Raw genomic sequence first — 18,181 nt, forward strand, 5'->3', positions numbered from 1 at the left:
ACAACAAGCTATACTAGCTCTGTGACAGTTTAGGTTTCACTTTCTTTTCCTCAGAAAGGAAAGCGCGTCTGGTTTTGTTTTCCCGTCTGTCCTTTAACCCAGTCATTACTCGCCTCGTCTACATGCAGCACTTGTTATGGCTAAACTACCTGGACCACCTACTATCGGGTAATATTTTTGACACAACGCTAGTAGATTTAACACTAGTTTAGTTTCTACAAGGTAGTTGTGTTTTGCTCAGTTTTGGACTGTAACGTTATCTGCTGTGTGGGAGACACAGGTTGTCCCCAGAGTTGTAAACTTTCTTTCATGCTTGCAGCCAGACTGGATTATATTTAAGAAGCTGCAAACATCAGGTAACTAACATTAGCTGGCTGTCTGATGTAGCCTCAGTTGACATGGAAAAAAAGAGGATAAAAGTCCTTATAAATGTAGTTTAAAGGGAGATTTGTCAAGTATTTAACACTCTTATCAACATGGGAGTGGACAAATATGATTGCTTTATGCAAATGTATGTATATATTTATTATTGGAAATCAATTAACAACACAAAACAATGACAAATATTGTCCAGAAACCCTCACAGGTACTGCATTAAACATACAAAATATGCAGCTGTCAGTGTGTCAGTGTGCTGACTTGACTATGACTTGCACAAAACTGCATGTGATTATCATAAAGTGGGCATGTCTGTAAAGGGGAGACTTCTGGGTACCCATAGAACCCATTTTCATTCACATATCTTGAGGTCAGAGGTCAAGGGACCCCTTTGAAAATGGCCATGCCAGTTTTTCCTTGCCAAAATTTAGCTTAACTTCGTAGCATTACGAAATTGAATTTCTCTGTTCATCTCAACAATGCAGCTATTTTTGGGTCACATAGTATTTTAAGTGTAAGACCTTTATTCAAGAACATTCAAGTTAATTTCTGCTCCTTTTCCTTATCTATGCTCGTACTCTGATGCATGTGATTGTTTCCCTCATCAGATCGGGAAGCTTTAGTTTTGGTGTCGCTCCTCCAACCAGTTTATTCGCAGCTCCAGTTTTTCAAGCCAAACCTGCTTCTGGCATAGCAGCGGACGCCAAAGATGCTCTCAGCATAGCTCCAGACGTCAGTTCAACAGAGAAAAGTGAGAACACATTTTTGTTTGAACTCACAGGTAAGCTCCTAAACAGTTCCACACTGAGAAAACTGTCAAAGACCAGCACTGCCACTGAATATGTACTCTTATGGTTTTTCTCCATTGTTTGGATGCATTGTGAAAGAAAACCCAGTTTAGAAATAGGATATACAACTGTGTGTTCCAGTGTCCTAAACAGCAAATGCCTGCTTCAAAACCCTTAATGCATTTAACAAAGTCACATAATGGTGTCTAAAAGAAAAACCTGTCAACCAAAAATGCCTCAGTCAAGACAGAAAAAAAAGAAAATAGCCTTATTCGTGCACAAATTGCAAATGTACCTTACATTTGCACACCCCTACTGTACATCTCACAGCTGTTGTACTACTCTCTCTGCATCCAATTTTAACATACAGTACAGTAGCTAACCAGCCTGGTGTGTCACCACATGTGGCGTCATACTTGGGAGAGTCAAAAGTTTAGTACCTCTGCATATTCATGTACAGTAAATGAAGTGAGATTTCTTATCATTAAGAAAAAGCTTGAATATTGTGATCAGAAGAGTCTCTAGTGTCTGTATTTAGTGTCTGTACTTGTTTTAAATGTTGTGCAAACTTTGTGTGAAAAAGTTAAAATCATTAAAAGAGCAGTTAAAGCACTACATAACTGCATTTGCAATGTTAATACTGTTACCAGCAATAATGATAATAATACTTATAATAATAATAACACACTTTATTTGACTTTGATGCATAAAATTCAGCTCAAAGTGCTTGACGGAGGCGAAAAAATGTAGAAGAAAAAAGCAATGTATTCAAACAAAAAAGTAGAGCTGTCCCAAATGCTTCAAAGCTTCAAAGCATTGCCATGTTAATCGATCTCCAAATCAGTATTCAAATGCTTTTTTTGTTTTCTTTTTTTAAATATAAGTATGTAATAATATAGTATAAATCCCAAAATATCCCATGAAATAAGGAATAATCCCACAACATTATTCATTATTCATATTCAAAGTTAATTATTATTAGTTATTCTCAGACGGATATCGCTGTTTGTTGTGTGTTCAGGTGCGTGTGTGTACAGTAGTGCGGCACTGAGAGCCTCTATCTGTCTGCGCCACCACGATAGTAGTGGCACTTTTCGGGGCACTGAATGGAGACAGACCGACAAGATCATACATTTGAATATTTCTCACCGAAGCTTTGAAGCCCAAAAGATGGTATTCGGGACAGCCCTACAAAATGATAAAGCTGGCAATTGATTTCCTACATTTTACAAAACCATTACTTTGATGATGCCTGTTTTCTGTGTCTGGACACGTCCCTGAACCGACCTGTGTCGTAGCTGTGGTTAAGAGAGACTCATATAATCTTTTTGTGCTAATAAACTCTCTGGATGTTCCATCAGTCTGTGTTTTGCCACTTATTCACAGAATTAAAAAATAGGTCCAGCAGGTCTAGGTGGGTTAAACCTCATCATCTTTCTTCAGCAGTTCAACGAAAGTTGGAATCTCAATGGAGAAACATGGAGTGGACAGAAGAGTGAGTACAAGTAACTATTTGCAACTATTTTAATTACTAGCAGACAAATGAGTATATTTGTGTTCATTTAAAGGACCTGTGTGTAACAATTAGGGGGATCTATTGGCAGAAATGGAATATAATATTAATAAGTATGTTTTCATTAGTGTATAATCACCTGAAAATAAGAATCGTGTTTTCGTTACCTTAGAATGAGCCGTCCTCTCTTCATGGAGTCCGCCATGTTTCTAGAGTAGCCCAGAACGGACAAACCTCTATGTTAAGTTTTCCTGCTTGGGCCGCAGTCGGTTACGTTACTCGCTCCGAAGTTAACCCCCGTCGTCGCTCCACTCAGCCGCCGGGAAACAGGACGCAGGAAACCTCTGTTGGTCTTGAAGAGCTGCAGTATTTATTTCTGCACAAACTGCAACGTCCACTGTACATTCACTTGATGTTCTCAGAGCTAAACTAACTCTGTCGTCTGCTCCAATAGCTCACTTGTTTGCACACACACATTTGCCGCCGCTCTCTCTCTCTTGCTTCACCACTTACTTTGCACATACACACACCCACTGGCTCTGCTGTTCTCCAAATGACCTGCGCTACTCTTACAACAACTCTAGATAGGGCCATTTGCGTTTTCACGTCAGCCACTATAGATTTTCTACACGCTTGGCACCCACAATCTGCAATCTCACCGCTAGATGCTGCCAGATGTTACACACTGGTCCTTTAAAGTGAAGAAAAAAAATTCAAACACTATCAACATATTACCTTTATTCCTTTAACTCATTTAGATAAATACACTCCTCCCATGCCTTTATTCTGCGTATTCAAATTACTCTGAACAGCAAATATCTTGAATTCTAATCTAGGCAAAAGATGAGCCTGATGGAGACCGTCAGCTCCTACAAACCGAGCGATGGCGAGGTGACTCAGGCTCAGGTTCTCCTCCTGGGTCCGGTCGGTTCTGGCAAGTCCAGCTTCGTCAGTTCAGTCCAGTCAGTGTTTAATGGAAGAGTCACCAACCGGGCCATGGTGGGCTCCTCCTCAGCCAGCTTCACCAAGAAGGTACAAGTGGAACAGTAACATGTAACTGAGAGAAATCACTAAAACTATTGACATTTGTTTTGGAGGGAGGTGTAGACAAAATTAGCTGAAATTCATTTTTGGGGTTTCTAAAAATGTTGAGATACTAAAAAGAGAGTGGGCCTCGTGTGGCCTTTGGATTCAAGAGGGTATCTGAGCAATTCACCCACAGAAACACCCAAACACTGCTTTCACTTTCCCAGTTCTCCATTACGTTGAGAAAGAGCGTCTGTGTTCAAAGTGTTGTCAGTCATTTCCATGTAAAATAAAAGCCTCTACTTCTTGGACACAATTATCTTAAAGACCAGTTTATTTGTAAAACATAATTTCCTACAAAATATATTCAGAGTTGACAAAGACTTAGTAGCTTTTCTCAGGCTTTCAATCTTAAGGTCTTTGTCAGCATGTGGAGTTTACCTGGTTGTCATGAAGTTGGCGACTCGGTAAACTCCACGTTTCAGATGTTTTTCAGGTCAAGAATGAACTTTCACAGTCAAAGTTAATTATTGAATGACAACAAAATAACAAATATTAAAATACAGGCAGACAAGACGTACACACACACACACACACAAATTATATCAGTAATTCATTTATATTTCTGTATGACAGAGATAAAAGGTAATAATTATAGTTAGACAAATTTAGGAAAATTAATTAGAGTATATGTATAGCTCAATAAGGAAGCTGGTTAATTATTAATGAATGACTTATGGAAGAGGGGTGGGATTAAATAAGTTTGTACTTCTGCTCACTCCTTTTCTAATATGTAAACCAAGGAAGTGTTTGACAATTTCTTTTACTTATGTTTTTCATTGTATGTAAATACTACTTATTTCTGGCTGTACCCTTGTTTGTTTGAACATTCTCTTTTTTTATTTTTTATTTTTTGTTATTTTACATGTTCGAAATAAATTTTGAATTGAAAAAAAGCAACATTAAAGCGACACTGAACAAGAATGTCTCAAGTTGGTTCATCAGAAGACAGTGTTGGTGTAAACATCCTGCTGTTGCTTTAGGTGTCCATCCCTTTAACTTTGTTCTTGTGTGTGTTAGCTACAGTCCTTCAACATCCATCAGAAGGGAGAGGATCCTACTGGACTGGTGCTGTGCGATATCGTGGGCCTTGGAGGTGGAGAGATGACCGGACTGACCCTTCATGACATCCTATCCGTCATTAAAGGTCATGTACCTGAGGGACACAAGGTTAGTATGTAAAAGGGAAAAAACAAAGCATTTTTATTCCACGGTTTTGTAATATCTTCTTACAGGAGTATTCAAGGTTAAGTTCTCCTAATCAGCAAACTGTACTACAGTAAGAAAACCGTGTGGCTCTGTAGAAGCCTATTTCTCTTAAAGTGACAGGAACCTACATACCGTTTTAACAGAAAGCTTATATAGTGTTGCCTCTTACAAAGTAACACATAAAGGACATAACATCGAGATGAATCAAATCAAATGATCATAACCTTTTAATGTTTTAATTACTATTAATTAACTTATTCAATGAAATCACTTATTTATCTCAACTTACATAAATACTGACTGATATGTGATATTGTACTTTGTAGCTACGCTAGCAGCATTGCTGTAAAGATGACAATGCCGGACTATTGATTATGTTTGGTCCAAACTGAAATATCTCACAAAGCACCTGATGGATTGGCACAACATTTTGTAGAGACACGTATGGTTCACAGAGGATTCATCCTAATGACTTTGGTGGAGTTCTGGCCTTTCCTCTTGCGCCACTATGAGGTTGACTTTTGTGGTTTTGAATGAAATGTCTCGACCATTATTGGATGAATTGAAGTGAAATTTGGTACAGACATTCATGTTCCCCTCAAGATAATTTGTAAGAACTTTGGTGATCCTCTTACTTTTCATCATCAAGTCAAAATTATTATTTTTAATACAGTTCTTTGCTTTGACTTGTGACTAAATACTGTACCTGCAAAACTAATGACATGCCCATCAGCCTCAGCTTTACTTTTTGTTTAGTGCTCAACATGAGTTGTTTTTTGAAAATTGAATCTCTTCATTTCTCTCTCCCAGTTTAGCCCAGATCAGCCAGTGAGGTCTGAGACTGTCGGCTATGTGAAGAGGCCAAGCCTCAAAGAGCAGATCCACTGTGTTGCATTTGTGGTGGACGCCTCTAAACTCCTGAGCTACCCGAGTGGCCTCAAAACCACCTTCCAGCAGCTCCGAGAGCACATCAGTGACCTGGGTAAGAAAAGGACAAACAAGCACTCAAACACAAAGACATTGTCACACACAGATTGAAGTCGCTTGGCAGACAAAACGGGCTTTGACTTTTGAAAACAGCTGTGCTTCTGTCAGTTTTTACCTTAATTTAGTTTTCACTGTTTTGAATTTGTTTATTTATTTAGACATTTACTCCGTATTGTATTAAGATTTCACAGACTTCTGAACTGCATAGGGACTGAAGTGCATAACAACTTTGGGTTTGAAACCTTAAGAGATCAACTGAATGAAAGCACTGTTTAAATCTTAACTGTCAGTAATTTATTTTTTCTCTGTAATGTGAAGGTTAAGCTGTTTTATTTGCAGTGAAACCTTAATGACAGCCTTGTGTTCTGTCTGTTAGGTGTTCACCAGGTGGCTCTGCTGACCCACATCGACCAAATCTGTTCAGAAACAGCCAAAGATGTCACCCAGGTTTACAAGAGCCGCATCGTTCAGGACATGGTAGGTTGAAATAAACCATATGCAGTTTGAGAAATGTTCATGTACTGTAGTTAAACACTCTAAACTCAGAGACATTTCCTCTAAATTGTCTGTAAAAGAGAAAAGGAAATGCACTAACCACTTCCCATGAATGTGTTGCATGATACATACACCAAGGTTGTCATTTAGTCAACATGAACATGCCTGTGAGGAGACAATGTTGATTTATTAGCACTCAAAATATTACAGATGCAACAACTTACAATATATATGTTTAAACTTTGTGACTTAGAAGATAGAATTCATTTTGATAATGTTTAACTAGAGTGTCCTGTAACCTTTTAAGCTCAGTGGGACCGCTTCTCTATGTAGTCTACAACGTGGATTCAAAACAATCAGGTTATGTAAACAAATTTAACAATATACAAGTGGAGTAGTCAAAAATATACGGACTGCTTGCGGAGCTGCACCTGGATGTGAACACTGATGTGCTTCTGCTCAGTGCTGTCGACCACATCCTGCAATATGCCGACCTGTATTTCCAGGACAACACATCACAACACACAGGGCCAAAGGGCATATTTTAAGTTATACACATCTAGGATATGCCTTTCTAAAGATATTAAGAAAGTCATCATTTACATTTCAAAAATCATTTATGGTTTAATGTCAACAGCCTTAATGAGCACCCTCAGGTTAAGGGATTTTTTTGTGCAGGATTTGAAAATTTCTGACTTCAGCGACCCCTACAGTAGTGGTAATGTCAAAGCTACAGTATAGTCACATGCATGCAAGAAATAGTGCCTTTAAACTATCTTGTAAACCTTTACTATAATGGACTAAATAATATAATTCCGAATAAAATCTGAATATTGTGATATTTTATTTGTAAGAGTGAGCTGTTCTTTATATCTAGGGCAATGGGTCTCATGCTAAAACCATTAGTAGAAACATAATTGTTCTTGAGAGGCACTTAGAGGGTGTAAGAAAGCTCACTGCATTCAACAGTTTTCTCATACTTTCTCTTTCCGTGGGTAGGAAAAAAATGTACAAGTGGTCCAGAGCTCTGACGTACTGTACGGATAGTCTGCCTTTCTCCAGAGGGGGAAATGCCTTGTTTAACACAATAATCATAATACCTTTGATCTGAATTCATTTAAAGTTAAAAATGTTATTAAAATCAACTAAATAATAACAACAATATTCTGTTCACAATAGCATCATCATCATGGCTGGGCAATTCACTGTGAGGTTGATCAACTTTATTTTAGATTGTATGATTTTATTGGCGTCTCTCAGTCCGACAGCTGCCTCGGGGTCTTTATGCAGGAGCTCTACAGGTGAACATCCTCCCTTATTATATACAATAATATAATGTGCAATACAGGTGGCACTCATCAGGTGGAAATTAGCGTTATAGTGTGATATTATTTATTTATTTCCCAGCTAAGAGTTGAAGAGGTGAACGTGACTTGAAACACTCATACAAACAAGCCTCGCGGAAAAAAGTGAAAGAGTTTCAGGATAAGAATACGATATATGACGGCATTAGTACCTAAACTGACAACTGAGTTCATGGTAAACTTGGTTCAAACTAAAAGGAGGAGCTAAACTGAGTATACTACTTAATCATGAGTGACGTTTACATCATGTTCAAAGACTTGAGAGCTTGAGTTTTATTTTGAAGGCAAAATAATTCTAGTCCGGTCTAGTTTCATTTCTAGCTGTGGTTGATGGCACATGACTTGCCTGGCAGACTTCCTGTATGAACATCTGTCTACTGTAACTACTCTGACAGCTGGTCACCTTCCTCTAACTATCTAGAAGAGAAACAGGTAAGGATGAAAATATTTATATACTATGATACACCGATCAGCCATAACATTAAGACCACTGACAGGTGAAGTGAATAATATTGATTATCTTGTTACAATGGCACCTGGCAGTGGGTGGGATATATTAGACAGGAAGTGAACATTTTGAACTTTGTGTTGGAAGCAAAAAAAATGGGCAAGCGTAAGGATGTGAGCGACAAGGGCCAAATTGTGATGGCTAGACGACTGGGTCAGAGCGAAGGCTGGCCCGTGTTGTCCAATCCAATAGAAGAGCTAAAGTAGCTCAAATTGCTGAAAAAGTTAATGCTGGTTCTTATAGAAAGGTGTCAGAACACATGATGCATCGCAGTTTGTTGCGTATGGGGCTGCGTAGCCGCAGACCGGTCAGGGTGCCCATGCTGTCCTAATGTTATGGCTGATCAGTGTATATATACTGTTAAGGATTTCATATTTGGCCAAATTTTAATCTAAAAATGTAATCTAAAAAAATCTAAAATTCGCCTGTGGGATTTTTAATTCATTTTTGTGACTGAAGGTGTAGCACAGTCGTGATGTAGTTTAAGTTAACTTTTATACAACAAACTTTTATATAGCTTAGGCTACTGTGTAATTCCTAAACTTGGAATATAGTTTTTAAAGAGTTTGTGCAGATTAATAGCAAAACCGGAAGCTGGCAGGCATTAATCCCCCTTGATTTCAACCTGGATTGAGGAATAGTTACTGTACAGGGATTAAACCAACAGATCTAGCAGGTCACTTATTTCTATCCAGTGGAGGCCAGATGTAAAGTTGGAATGATGTGGGAAAAAACATTTGGTGTAAGTATTCTTGCTGCAGTCTGTAATAATGAGGGTGTGGAAAACCATTTCTTTGTCAGTCTGAGAGGAAATGGAAAGTTATTGTTCCTTCTCAACATGTATCAAGCTGTGGGAAACTTTTTTTATGTGCCAACTGAGGGGAAACATTTGCAGTTTCTATCTGAATATGTGCCAAGATAGCTAAAACATGCTGGACTTCAAGTGTTTGAAATAAAACGTTGATACAGTGAAGAATATTTGTTACTCTTGTTTTGATGACAGAAGCTAGTGGACCATTTGACATGTGCATTATGTTTTAACACAAATCATCAACATTCATAGAGCTATATAAAGTAGGAGGAAGTAAACTCTGATTTTAAGTATAGTTTGTCATGTTATTGTTGAAATAGTTTTTTTGTCCCTGTTTTTAAAAAGGTTTTTGTGGAATGTAATTTTGTGAGGATTTTATCAATAGTTTTATTTTATTGGTATTTTATTGGTATCTTAGGTTCTGTAATCAGTGTTGATTGATTAGGATGAAGGACTGTAATTTCTTTGATTTTACAAACAAATGAAACTTTGAACTTTGTGTGCAACCTGGATGATATATGAATCTACTTTATTCAGGGGAATTAACCAAACTCAGTCTAGATATCCTGCGTTTTAATGCATCTGTTTCTTTTTGTTTTTAGACACCAAAGTGAGTAAACGGTTCATTCACCATCCTTTGCCTACTTCAGCAGACCAGCTGTCCACCATGAACTCCATGCTAACCAGCAGCCAGCGGAGAATCATCAGCTCCCAGCTGGGAAGAGTCAAACTGCGGCTGCTGTACAAGGCCAGCATCGATGGTTTCACCGGCGCAGCCTTTCACCAACGATGTGACAACCACTCTCCCACTGTGTCTGTGGGCTACAACGCCTCTGGTTATGTGTTTGGAGGCTTCACCAAACAACCCTTCAGTCAGTCTGGGCTGTTTGTGCGTGATGACGAGGCCTTTCTTTTCACCTTAAATGGAGAAAAGCTCCTCAAATATCCAGTCACCAGTCCTGCTAATGCAGTGAGAATGATAAGTAACTCTGGTCCATATTTTGGAGAAGCGTTGGCTCTTGTCAATGGAAGCAAAGCAGTAGTGTTTAGCAATCCAGGAAATCATTACAACTTTACTGCTGAAGAAATGCATGGCAACGACATCAACCTGACTGAGTGTGAAGTCTTTGAAGTGGAAGGTGAGTTCAATATAAATTACAATGTTTTGATGCTTTGTTGTGGTAAATCCAAAAGTGTTCTATGTTTTATTTCATGACATGTATGTCTATATGACATAATTTATTCATGAACTAAAAATTAAATAAATACAAATAAAAGGTAAATATGAAACAAAAAAAACACATTAAAGGAGAATAGTCCAGCCTCTCATCCACTTACCTCATCCCTCTCTCTGCACGCACATCTCTATTCACATCCATTCACCCTCTCTCCCGTCCCTTCATCCCCTCTTATTCAATCCTGTGCATACCTCCCATCTCTTCTCTTTCAGGTACTGGAGGTACAATTTATCCATCCAACATCCTATACTTCCTCATTCATTAAACCTTTAAAATCACACTGTTGTGGCATGGTCCTGCTAGTGAACGCAGCGTTAAATATCAAACACATTAAAGGGATAGTTCTGGTGTTTTGAAGTGGGGTTGTATGAGGTACTTGTCCATACTGTAGTAGGTGTATTACCTACAGTAGATGGCGGTGGGCACGCCCCCAGCTTGGAGAAACAGACGGGGAGCACCGGAGCAAAGCAATACAGTGCTGTGGACGGGAACGGCAGAAAAACACATTTTAGCCACTTAAAGGAAGACCCACCTAAAAAATCGATATCCTTTTAAGTGTACGGTATATTTAGAATATTTTCACCTCTTTATCTTGCCGTCAGACAGCCCTTTCCTTCTCCTTTCTGACGGGGAGCTGAAATGAATGTGAAACTTATCTATGCAGGCTCAGATGACAAAAACAGTATAGATACATTTCACTTTCATTTCAGTTCGCTGTCGAAAAATATTTTAAACATAGCATACACTTAAACACATATTGATTTATTTTGGGTGAGCCTTTCTTTTAGGTGGCTAAAATATGTTTTTCTGCCATCCCCCTCCACAGCTCTGTATTGCTTTGCTCCGGTGTCCTGTCCTGTGCTCCTGTCTGTTTTATCGATGCTGGGGGCGTATTTTACGGTGTCGTCATCTACTGTAAATAATACTACTACCTACTATGGATAAGTACCTCATACAACTCCACTTCAAAATATACAAACTACCCCTTTAACTGTTGGTAAATAAAACTTTTACACGGTAAGAATAAAATAAAATATGAATGAGAAAATGTAAAAAAAAAGACCCTCTTGCTCCCCTCCAAAAAATTAGACTATCCTCTCTTCAAGAAAAAGAAGCTATTCATAACCCTCTGCTTTTCTGACTCCCACCCCTGATATAATATTTTTTCAGTCCCTGAGGCGTTCCAACACTGTGTAGACTTACAGATGATTTGTGGGTTTTGTATGTCGTTGTCACTCCTCGTTCTTTGCCTGTCCGTCATCACTGCCGCTTTTTAGGTACACTTTAATACAACACTTAGGCTGTATTGTTAAACTTTTATTAGGGGGGCCGTTAATACAATATTTCACTGGCATAAGTCAATGCAAACAACAGGCAATAAGTGTATCATTAATGGCATGTGATATTAATAATACCATGTGTCATGTAAACCCATTTTAAAAAGAAGGAAGAAAGAATCCAATTTTATTAGATCAATGTTGTTTTTATGAAAGTTGTTTTTGCTCTTCAACAGAAACCAGAGAACTTGAGAGGCCATGGAGGACTATCAACTGGGAATCTGAGTAAGATGGATACCATCCTGCACATACTATCAATATGCTTTACTATAATACAATATACAGTATGACAAATATTGATGATCTGACAAAATGGCTCAGTCTTTTAAATAGTGGGGCGCCCTGGTAGCTCACCTGGTAGAGCAGGCGCCCCATGTACTAAGATTGAATCCTTACTCCAGCGCCCCGGGTTTGAATCCAATCCGCGGCCTAATGATTTTGATTCGGTTGTAGCCCAGTGGGTTGAGCAAGTCGTCTTTTAACCACAAGGATGGCGGTTGATCCCCGGTTTCTACTGTCTGTATCTCAAAGTGTCCTTGAGTGAGACACTGAACCCCAAGTTGCTCCACTGGCGCTTCACAGCAGCCCACTGCTCCTAAATGCTTAGGATGGGTTAAATATAGAAGTGGAATTTCATGTATGTATGTAAATGGTGATTCTAATAAAGTTTAAGTTTTAAGTTATTTATATGTAACAATGAATGTGTTCCACATACAATGCTGCTATGCATAACTGGACATATTGTACTAACTATTTTAGATTAAAATGAGAGTGTCTATGCAATATATTATGCAATCCAATTGTTTGCCATGCTTACTGTGCTATACTGTTTTTAACTATACAATTTTTGACTAATTGTCATAAACCTAACCAGGCTAAAAACAACTAACAACTTTTCACTAGTAGAAACGTTCTTTATCATTTCTTGTTTCTACAGGAAGAGGAAGGAGCTGATGGAGACTGTTAAGATGTACAAACCCACAGTCAGCTCTGTGTCCCAGGTTCGGGTCCTGCTCATTGGACCAGTTGGAGCTGGAAAGTCCAGCTTCTTCAATTCTATCAACTCTATATTCAAAGGCCACGTCACCAGCCAGGCCATCGCTGGCTCCTCTTCCACCAGCCTCACCACACAGGTTAGATTCTGCCTCTTAAAGGACGAGTGTGTAACATTTAGGGGGATCTATTGGTAGAAATGACATACAATATTAATAAGTATGTTTTCTTTAGTGTATAACCACCTGAAAATGAGAATCGTTGTGTTTTCGTTACCTTAGAATGAGCCCTTCATATCTACATGGGGAGCAGGTCCTCTTCATGGAGTCCACCATGTCGCTCCGCCATGTTCCTACAGTAGTTCCGAACGGACAAACCAAACACTGGCTCTAGAGGCCATTTGCGTTTTCATGTCGGCCACCGTAGCTCTGCTACACCTTTGACACACTGAGAAGTTTCAGTTGGTTGCAATTTCCAACCTCACCACTAGATGCCGCCAAACCCTACACACTGGACCTTTAATGATTTCCATTTGTGGTGATTGATTTCAAAATGAAAACCCTGCTCCGTCCCCATTTTGTGGTTTGTTACTCCATCGTTTTGTTCTCAACAGTTTCGCACCTACTCTTTGAAAGCTGGGCGAGAAGGAAAGCCTCTGCCAATCATCTTTTGTGATACCATGGGATTGGAGGAAAGCACGGGGGCGGGGCTTGATATAGATGACATCAGCAGCATCCTTAAAGGTCATCTGCCAGACTGTTATCAGGTACAGCTTTTTGTTACGTTGAGCAGGATATTGAATGTATGAGTCATTGATCTGGTTGTAGTTAACTCAAACTGTTCCTGTCTTTCTCCTCAACTGTATGACTCAGTTCAACCCCTCTGCTCCTCTGCATTCGGACGACCACGGCAATCGCAAGTCTCCAGGGCTCAAAGACAAGATCCACTGTGTGGCCTACGTCGCTGATGCCTGCAAGGTCTCCATCATGCCCACAAAGCTGGAGGAGAAGCTGAATGCCATTCGCAAAAAGGTCAACTTAATGGGTTAGTGAAATTTAGTCCCAAGTCATTATGATGAAGATATACCTGTAACTGTTTTAGAAAACATCAGTATGAGTGTATGCTTTCTGAATCTCAACATAGTACAACAAACATACTGTAGACCAACAAGGGGCCCCATAGGGAGACTACCTTGTTTCTACCTTTTTTAATAGTACTGTTAATAGTTTTTTATTAATAAAAGGAAAAAAAAGTTCAATGTTAGCAGTCGTCACCTGAGTCTCCACCTTCACTTAGCCTACAGCCAAGACAGTGGTTTACAGCTGTTGGAACTGCTGGTAGTGAAGTTGTAAATTTACTGTATCTCTGATCAACACTGTAAACTACAAGCTTACAAGTAGTATTTCTGCTAATGCCACTGTCAGCTGCATGCTCACATTTTTTTCTGTGCTCTCAAAGTAATGAAGGTTTCAACTTCTTATAGCAATGTGTGAAATGTATTCAAACATTTTTTTGACAGACTGATACCTAAAGATCTACAGCATTTTGGAAATGTTCTTTCTGCTCTGGTGTTTCCAGGGATTCCTCAGCTGGTCCTGCTCACTAGAGTAGACGAAGCCTGCCCTTTGGTGACAGAGGATTTGAGAAACATTTACAAGAGTGGCTACATCAAGGAAATGGTGAGGATTTTATACAGAAAAAAAAACTCTTGAAGATTTATTGTACTGTGGGGTTGTAATGTCCATCAGTCCATCCATTTTCTGCCACTTATCCGTGGCAGGGTCATGGTGGCAGTAGGCTAAGCAAGGTAGTCTAGACGTTTGATTTTGTGCCGAGTATACGGACACAGCTCTCACTCCAGTTATAGATGGCTCGTAGCAATAGCCTCTGTAATTCATACTCCCGCGGTACCTCCCACATGGTCGTAAGCCTTCTCCAAGTCCACAAAACACATGTAGACTGGATAGGCAAACTCCCATGACCCCTCCAACAGCCCCACAAGGGTAAAGAGCTGGCCCACTGTTCCACAGCCAGGACGGAATCCACATTGCCTTCCTGGATCTGGTCCTTTCCAGCACCCTAGAATAAACTTTCCCAGGGAGGCAGAGCAGTATGATACTCCAATAATTGGAGCGCACCCTCCGTTTCCCGTTTTTAAAAATGGGGACCACCATCCTGGTCTGCCATTCAGGCACTGTCCACGACCTCCACACAACACTGAAGAGGCGTGTCAGCAAAGACAGCCCTAACAATGTCCAGGCACAAGCAACAGTCAGTGTCTTCCTCTCAGCAACTCCATAGAGGTGTCCTTCACGTTCTCCACGGAGAACTCCAAGACAGTGGTGCTCAGCAAGGAGGTTGTGATTATCCCCACACCCGCCTTTCGCCTCTCACCCTGGGCAGCTCCGGAAAAAGAGAGTGTTGACTTTCCATGTCCCCAAAATCAGTCTGCGATGCGGGGGATCAGCATGCCTAGGTCCCTTTGCCTGCTGCCCGGCTGTTCTGGGCGGGGTGCTGCAGCTCTTTTTTGGCAGATTCATGGTGTCAGTGAATTGCTCTTTGCCTTGGGAGACTCTACCAGGAGCTAATGCTCCCGACAACACAGCTCCTGGGATCACCGGGACACACAAACCCCTCCACAACGATAAGCTGGTGATTCTTGGCCAGTCAGTCTGTTTTATTTAGATTAGTTTGTGTTATCTAATTCAGATAGATTCAAATGTACTTCACTGGTGTAGTATTGAAGATATTTTAACACTAATTTGAGAAATTTGAGATTTTCTTCTCAAAAGAAAGTCTCAAAAGGAGTCTTTCACACCACGGTGTCACACGAGAAACTTAAAGGCTGAAGTTACGTGGTAAAACATACTTGAATAACTCACATTTACTTGAGTAATGATACATGAGTGATATGGCAGGTAATCAAACCAATATATTTAATATTTAATAGTCATTTGACTTTTGTTAAAAAGTTATATGCCTATATACACAACAACCAACTTTTCAAAATTTTGCTGTGATTTCACAAAAGTTGTGAAAGTTGTTTGTGGTCTTAAGAAAAAAAGCCTTAACTACTCTCATCTAAGTCTTTTGTGATCCAGATGCAGGAGGTCAGCGCTCGTCTCGGTGTGCCCGTGTCCTGTGTTGTTCCAGTGAAGAACTACAGCGAGGAGTTGGAGTTGGATCCGAACTGCGACATCCTGCTGCTCAGCGCCGTCATCCAGATGCTTCGTTTTGCAGATAATTACTTTGATGAAATCAGTGACCGATTCAGCAACATGGAAACCAAAGAATAGGAAGTATCTGTGCAGCAGATTTATAAAACGTTGTCCAACTGTAATGAAATATCCTTCACAATGATCCATCCATGCATAAGAAATATTCAATTTTGTTTCTGATTCGTTGTAAGTTCTTTATATTATTCAAAAACTATTACATTATAAAGGGTTAAAAGATTTTATTATTATAAGCCTGAAAAATGATTCTTTACTGCTTTACTTATTGTTCGTTGTTTCACACGATTGAGGATGCAGTCACCGTCAGGTTTAGTTTAGAGTAAGTCTGATTTGTGTTTCCAGAGAAGAATGATGATATTTAAACTTTGGTGGCACCAAATAATAGCACACATCTGATAATCTGAGTCTTAGTCCTCTAAAAATAGTTTTGTTTTTTTTATTGCCCTCACGTTGTCTTTCATAGAGTTTTGGCATTACAGATTTATGCTCCCTATTTCATATTTGTAATTAAGTATACAAATAACTAATTTGTGCACAAAAATAATAATATATAAATGTTGACCCGGATACCTTTTGTATGTTTGTACTGATGCTCATATTCATCTTTTTTCAAGCTTCTGGAGTGGGATCACAGTCAGTGAGATTGACATGTACCTTTCAATTGGACGTGTTTATTTGTTTTTTGGTGATTTCCAGTTTGGTTTTCCCTTACAGATTATACAGTTTACATATGGTAAGTTATGTACAAACTAAACATGGTTTAACCGCAGCTAAGACTACCGTCTACTAATGTGAAGATTTACACAAAAACATTCCATATTTGTGTCGCCCAGATTTCACAGTAGCTAAAAGACATTGTTCATCCTGTTGAGTCTTGAGAGTACCATTACTGTACCAATAGTTTTAAAAGTGAAAACATATAGACAGTATTAACATTCAGACAGAAAAAGTACTTAGGCTACTCCACAACCAACACTCTTTCATCATACTGTTACATCAAGCTTTGTAGTAATGAGTCCATTTCCCTACAGTCACTCTCACTGAACACTTGAATACAACAGAGCCATCGATAGTGTTAGTAACACCTGTGTTTTTCTTACTATGACCTGTTTGCTGCTAAGTGATTGGTCAGATGTTTTGAGTGGCAGTGCATTTGGCAAATACCAGATTGGGAGCAGCCCCTCCTCTTTCATCAGTGTACACATTGGGTACATCCCAAAGCTCTTAATTGCATCCCTGTTTCCCTCACTTGCGTCTCATCCTTGCGTCTTAGTCCCTCCCACCAGGGAAGCATGGAGAGACGCAAGGAAACCATGCGAGGAGAGAGGAAACGAGGAAATACGATTTAAGAGACATGAGACGTTGTTTCCTCTGAAGCGTCACGTGAAGCGACGTCCGTTTCTGATGACAGCAGCAGCTGATCACATCTGGATCAGCTGTCAGTCAGCTTTAACAGCTGTTTGTGTCTGAACTGTACTAATACTAATAAAGACAAGTGCAAGCTGCAGCCTGTATTTCTACTGTGGACTGCTTAGAGGCCCAGGAACCATCTCTACTGGCACAATAACTTTATATTATTTATTCATTATTAGCGTCTGTAGTTATTGATATTCTGATTGTGAGTTAATTATTTAATAGCCCAGAATATGACTGTGGTGTTTTTTGAACACTGGACATTATTTATTAGGCTAAAGGGAAATGTAAATGATGTTTATCAAACCAGATGTTCAGGAATGATCAGCCTCATGTGACTGAATGGAAATGAGGATAAATGATGTAAAAGGTGTTTGTTGCTGACAGACAGACTCTCCTTCTATCTCTGACTTTAATAGTTTCATTAATAAAAGTTAACAGGGGAAATAACAGATCATAAAAAGACAAATCATTCTAAAAAATGCAGAAAGTTATTTTAAGTCAGTTTCTCAGGTGTTATAAACCCCTCTGACTGTCAGGCTGCTTCACTGACGGTGTATGAAGCAGAGCTACTGCAGGTCCTTCTGCTGCTGCTCAGAGCTTCAGTTAACACACATTATAACTAGATAGTGAATCAGAAGACAACTAAACTATAAAACGTTTAATATGTGATCTGTTTTCACTCCGGTATGAAACTCCAGTGATGTTGAGAGGTAAAGTTATCAGATCAGTCTGATCTGCAGCAGCGTCCAATCAGTAACTGATATCCAATAAGGGGGCGTGTCTATCAGCAGCAGCGTCCAATCAGTGACTGATATCCAATAA

At 39.4% G+C, this 18,181-nt stretch overlaps 2 protein-coding genes across 2 annotated transcripts; both read left to right on the plus strand.

Moving 5' to 3' along the window:
* The first annotated feature begins 742 nt into the window (after positions 1–742).
* ifi44g (interferon induced protein 44g) lies at positions 743–7,761 on the plus strand. The gene is made up of 7 exons (XM_037770183.1): positions 743–1,159; positions 2,553–2,661; positions 3,516–3,711; positions 4,792–4,935; positions 5,785–5,956; positions 6,338–6,438; positions 7,717–7,761. The coding sequence occupies exons 1-7, from the start codon at positions 961–963 to the stop codon at positions 7,759–7,761; spliced, it is 966 nt and encodes a 321-aa protein (XP_037626111.1). The 5' UTR covers positions 743–960.
* Positions 7,071–16,067, plus strand: LOC119488302 (interferon-induced protein 44-like). The gene is made up of 8 exons (XM_037769844.1): positions 7,071–8,252; positions 9,742–10,278; positions 11,891–11,939; positions 12,652–12,847; positions 13,321–13,473; positions 13,580–13,751; positions 14,286–14,386; positions 15,809–16,067. The coding sequence occupies exons 2-8, from the start codon at positions 9,807–9,809 to the stop codon at positions 16,001–16,003; spliced, it is 1,338 nt and encodes a 445-aa protein (XP_037625772.1). The 5' UTR covers positions 7,071–8,252; positions 9,742–9,806; the 3' UTR covers positions 16,004–16,067.
* The last annotated feature ends 2,114 nt before the right edge of the window (positions 16,068–18,181 follow it).

The sequence above is a fragment of the Sebastes umbrosus genome, chromosome 5, assembly GCF_015220745.1.
Source record: "Sebastes umbrosus isolate fSebUmb1 chromosome 5, fSebUmb1.pri, whole genome shotgun sequence".
NCBI lineage: Eukaryota > Metazoa > Chordata > Actinopteri > Perciformes > Sebastidae > Sebastes > Sebastes umbrosus.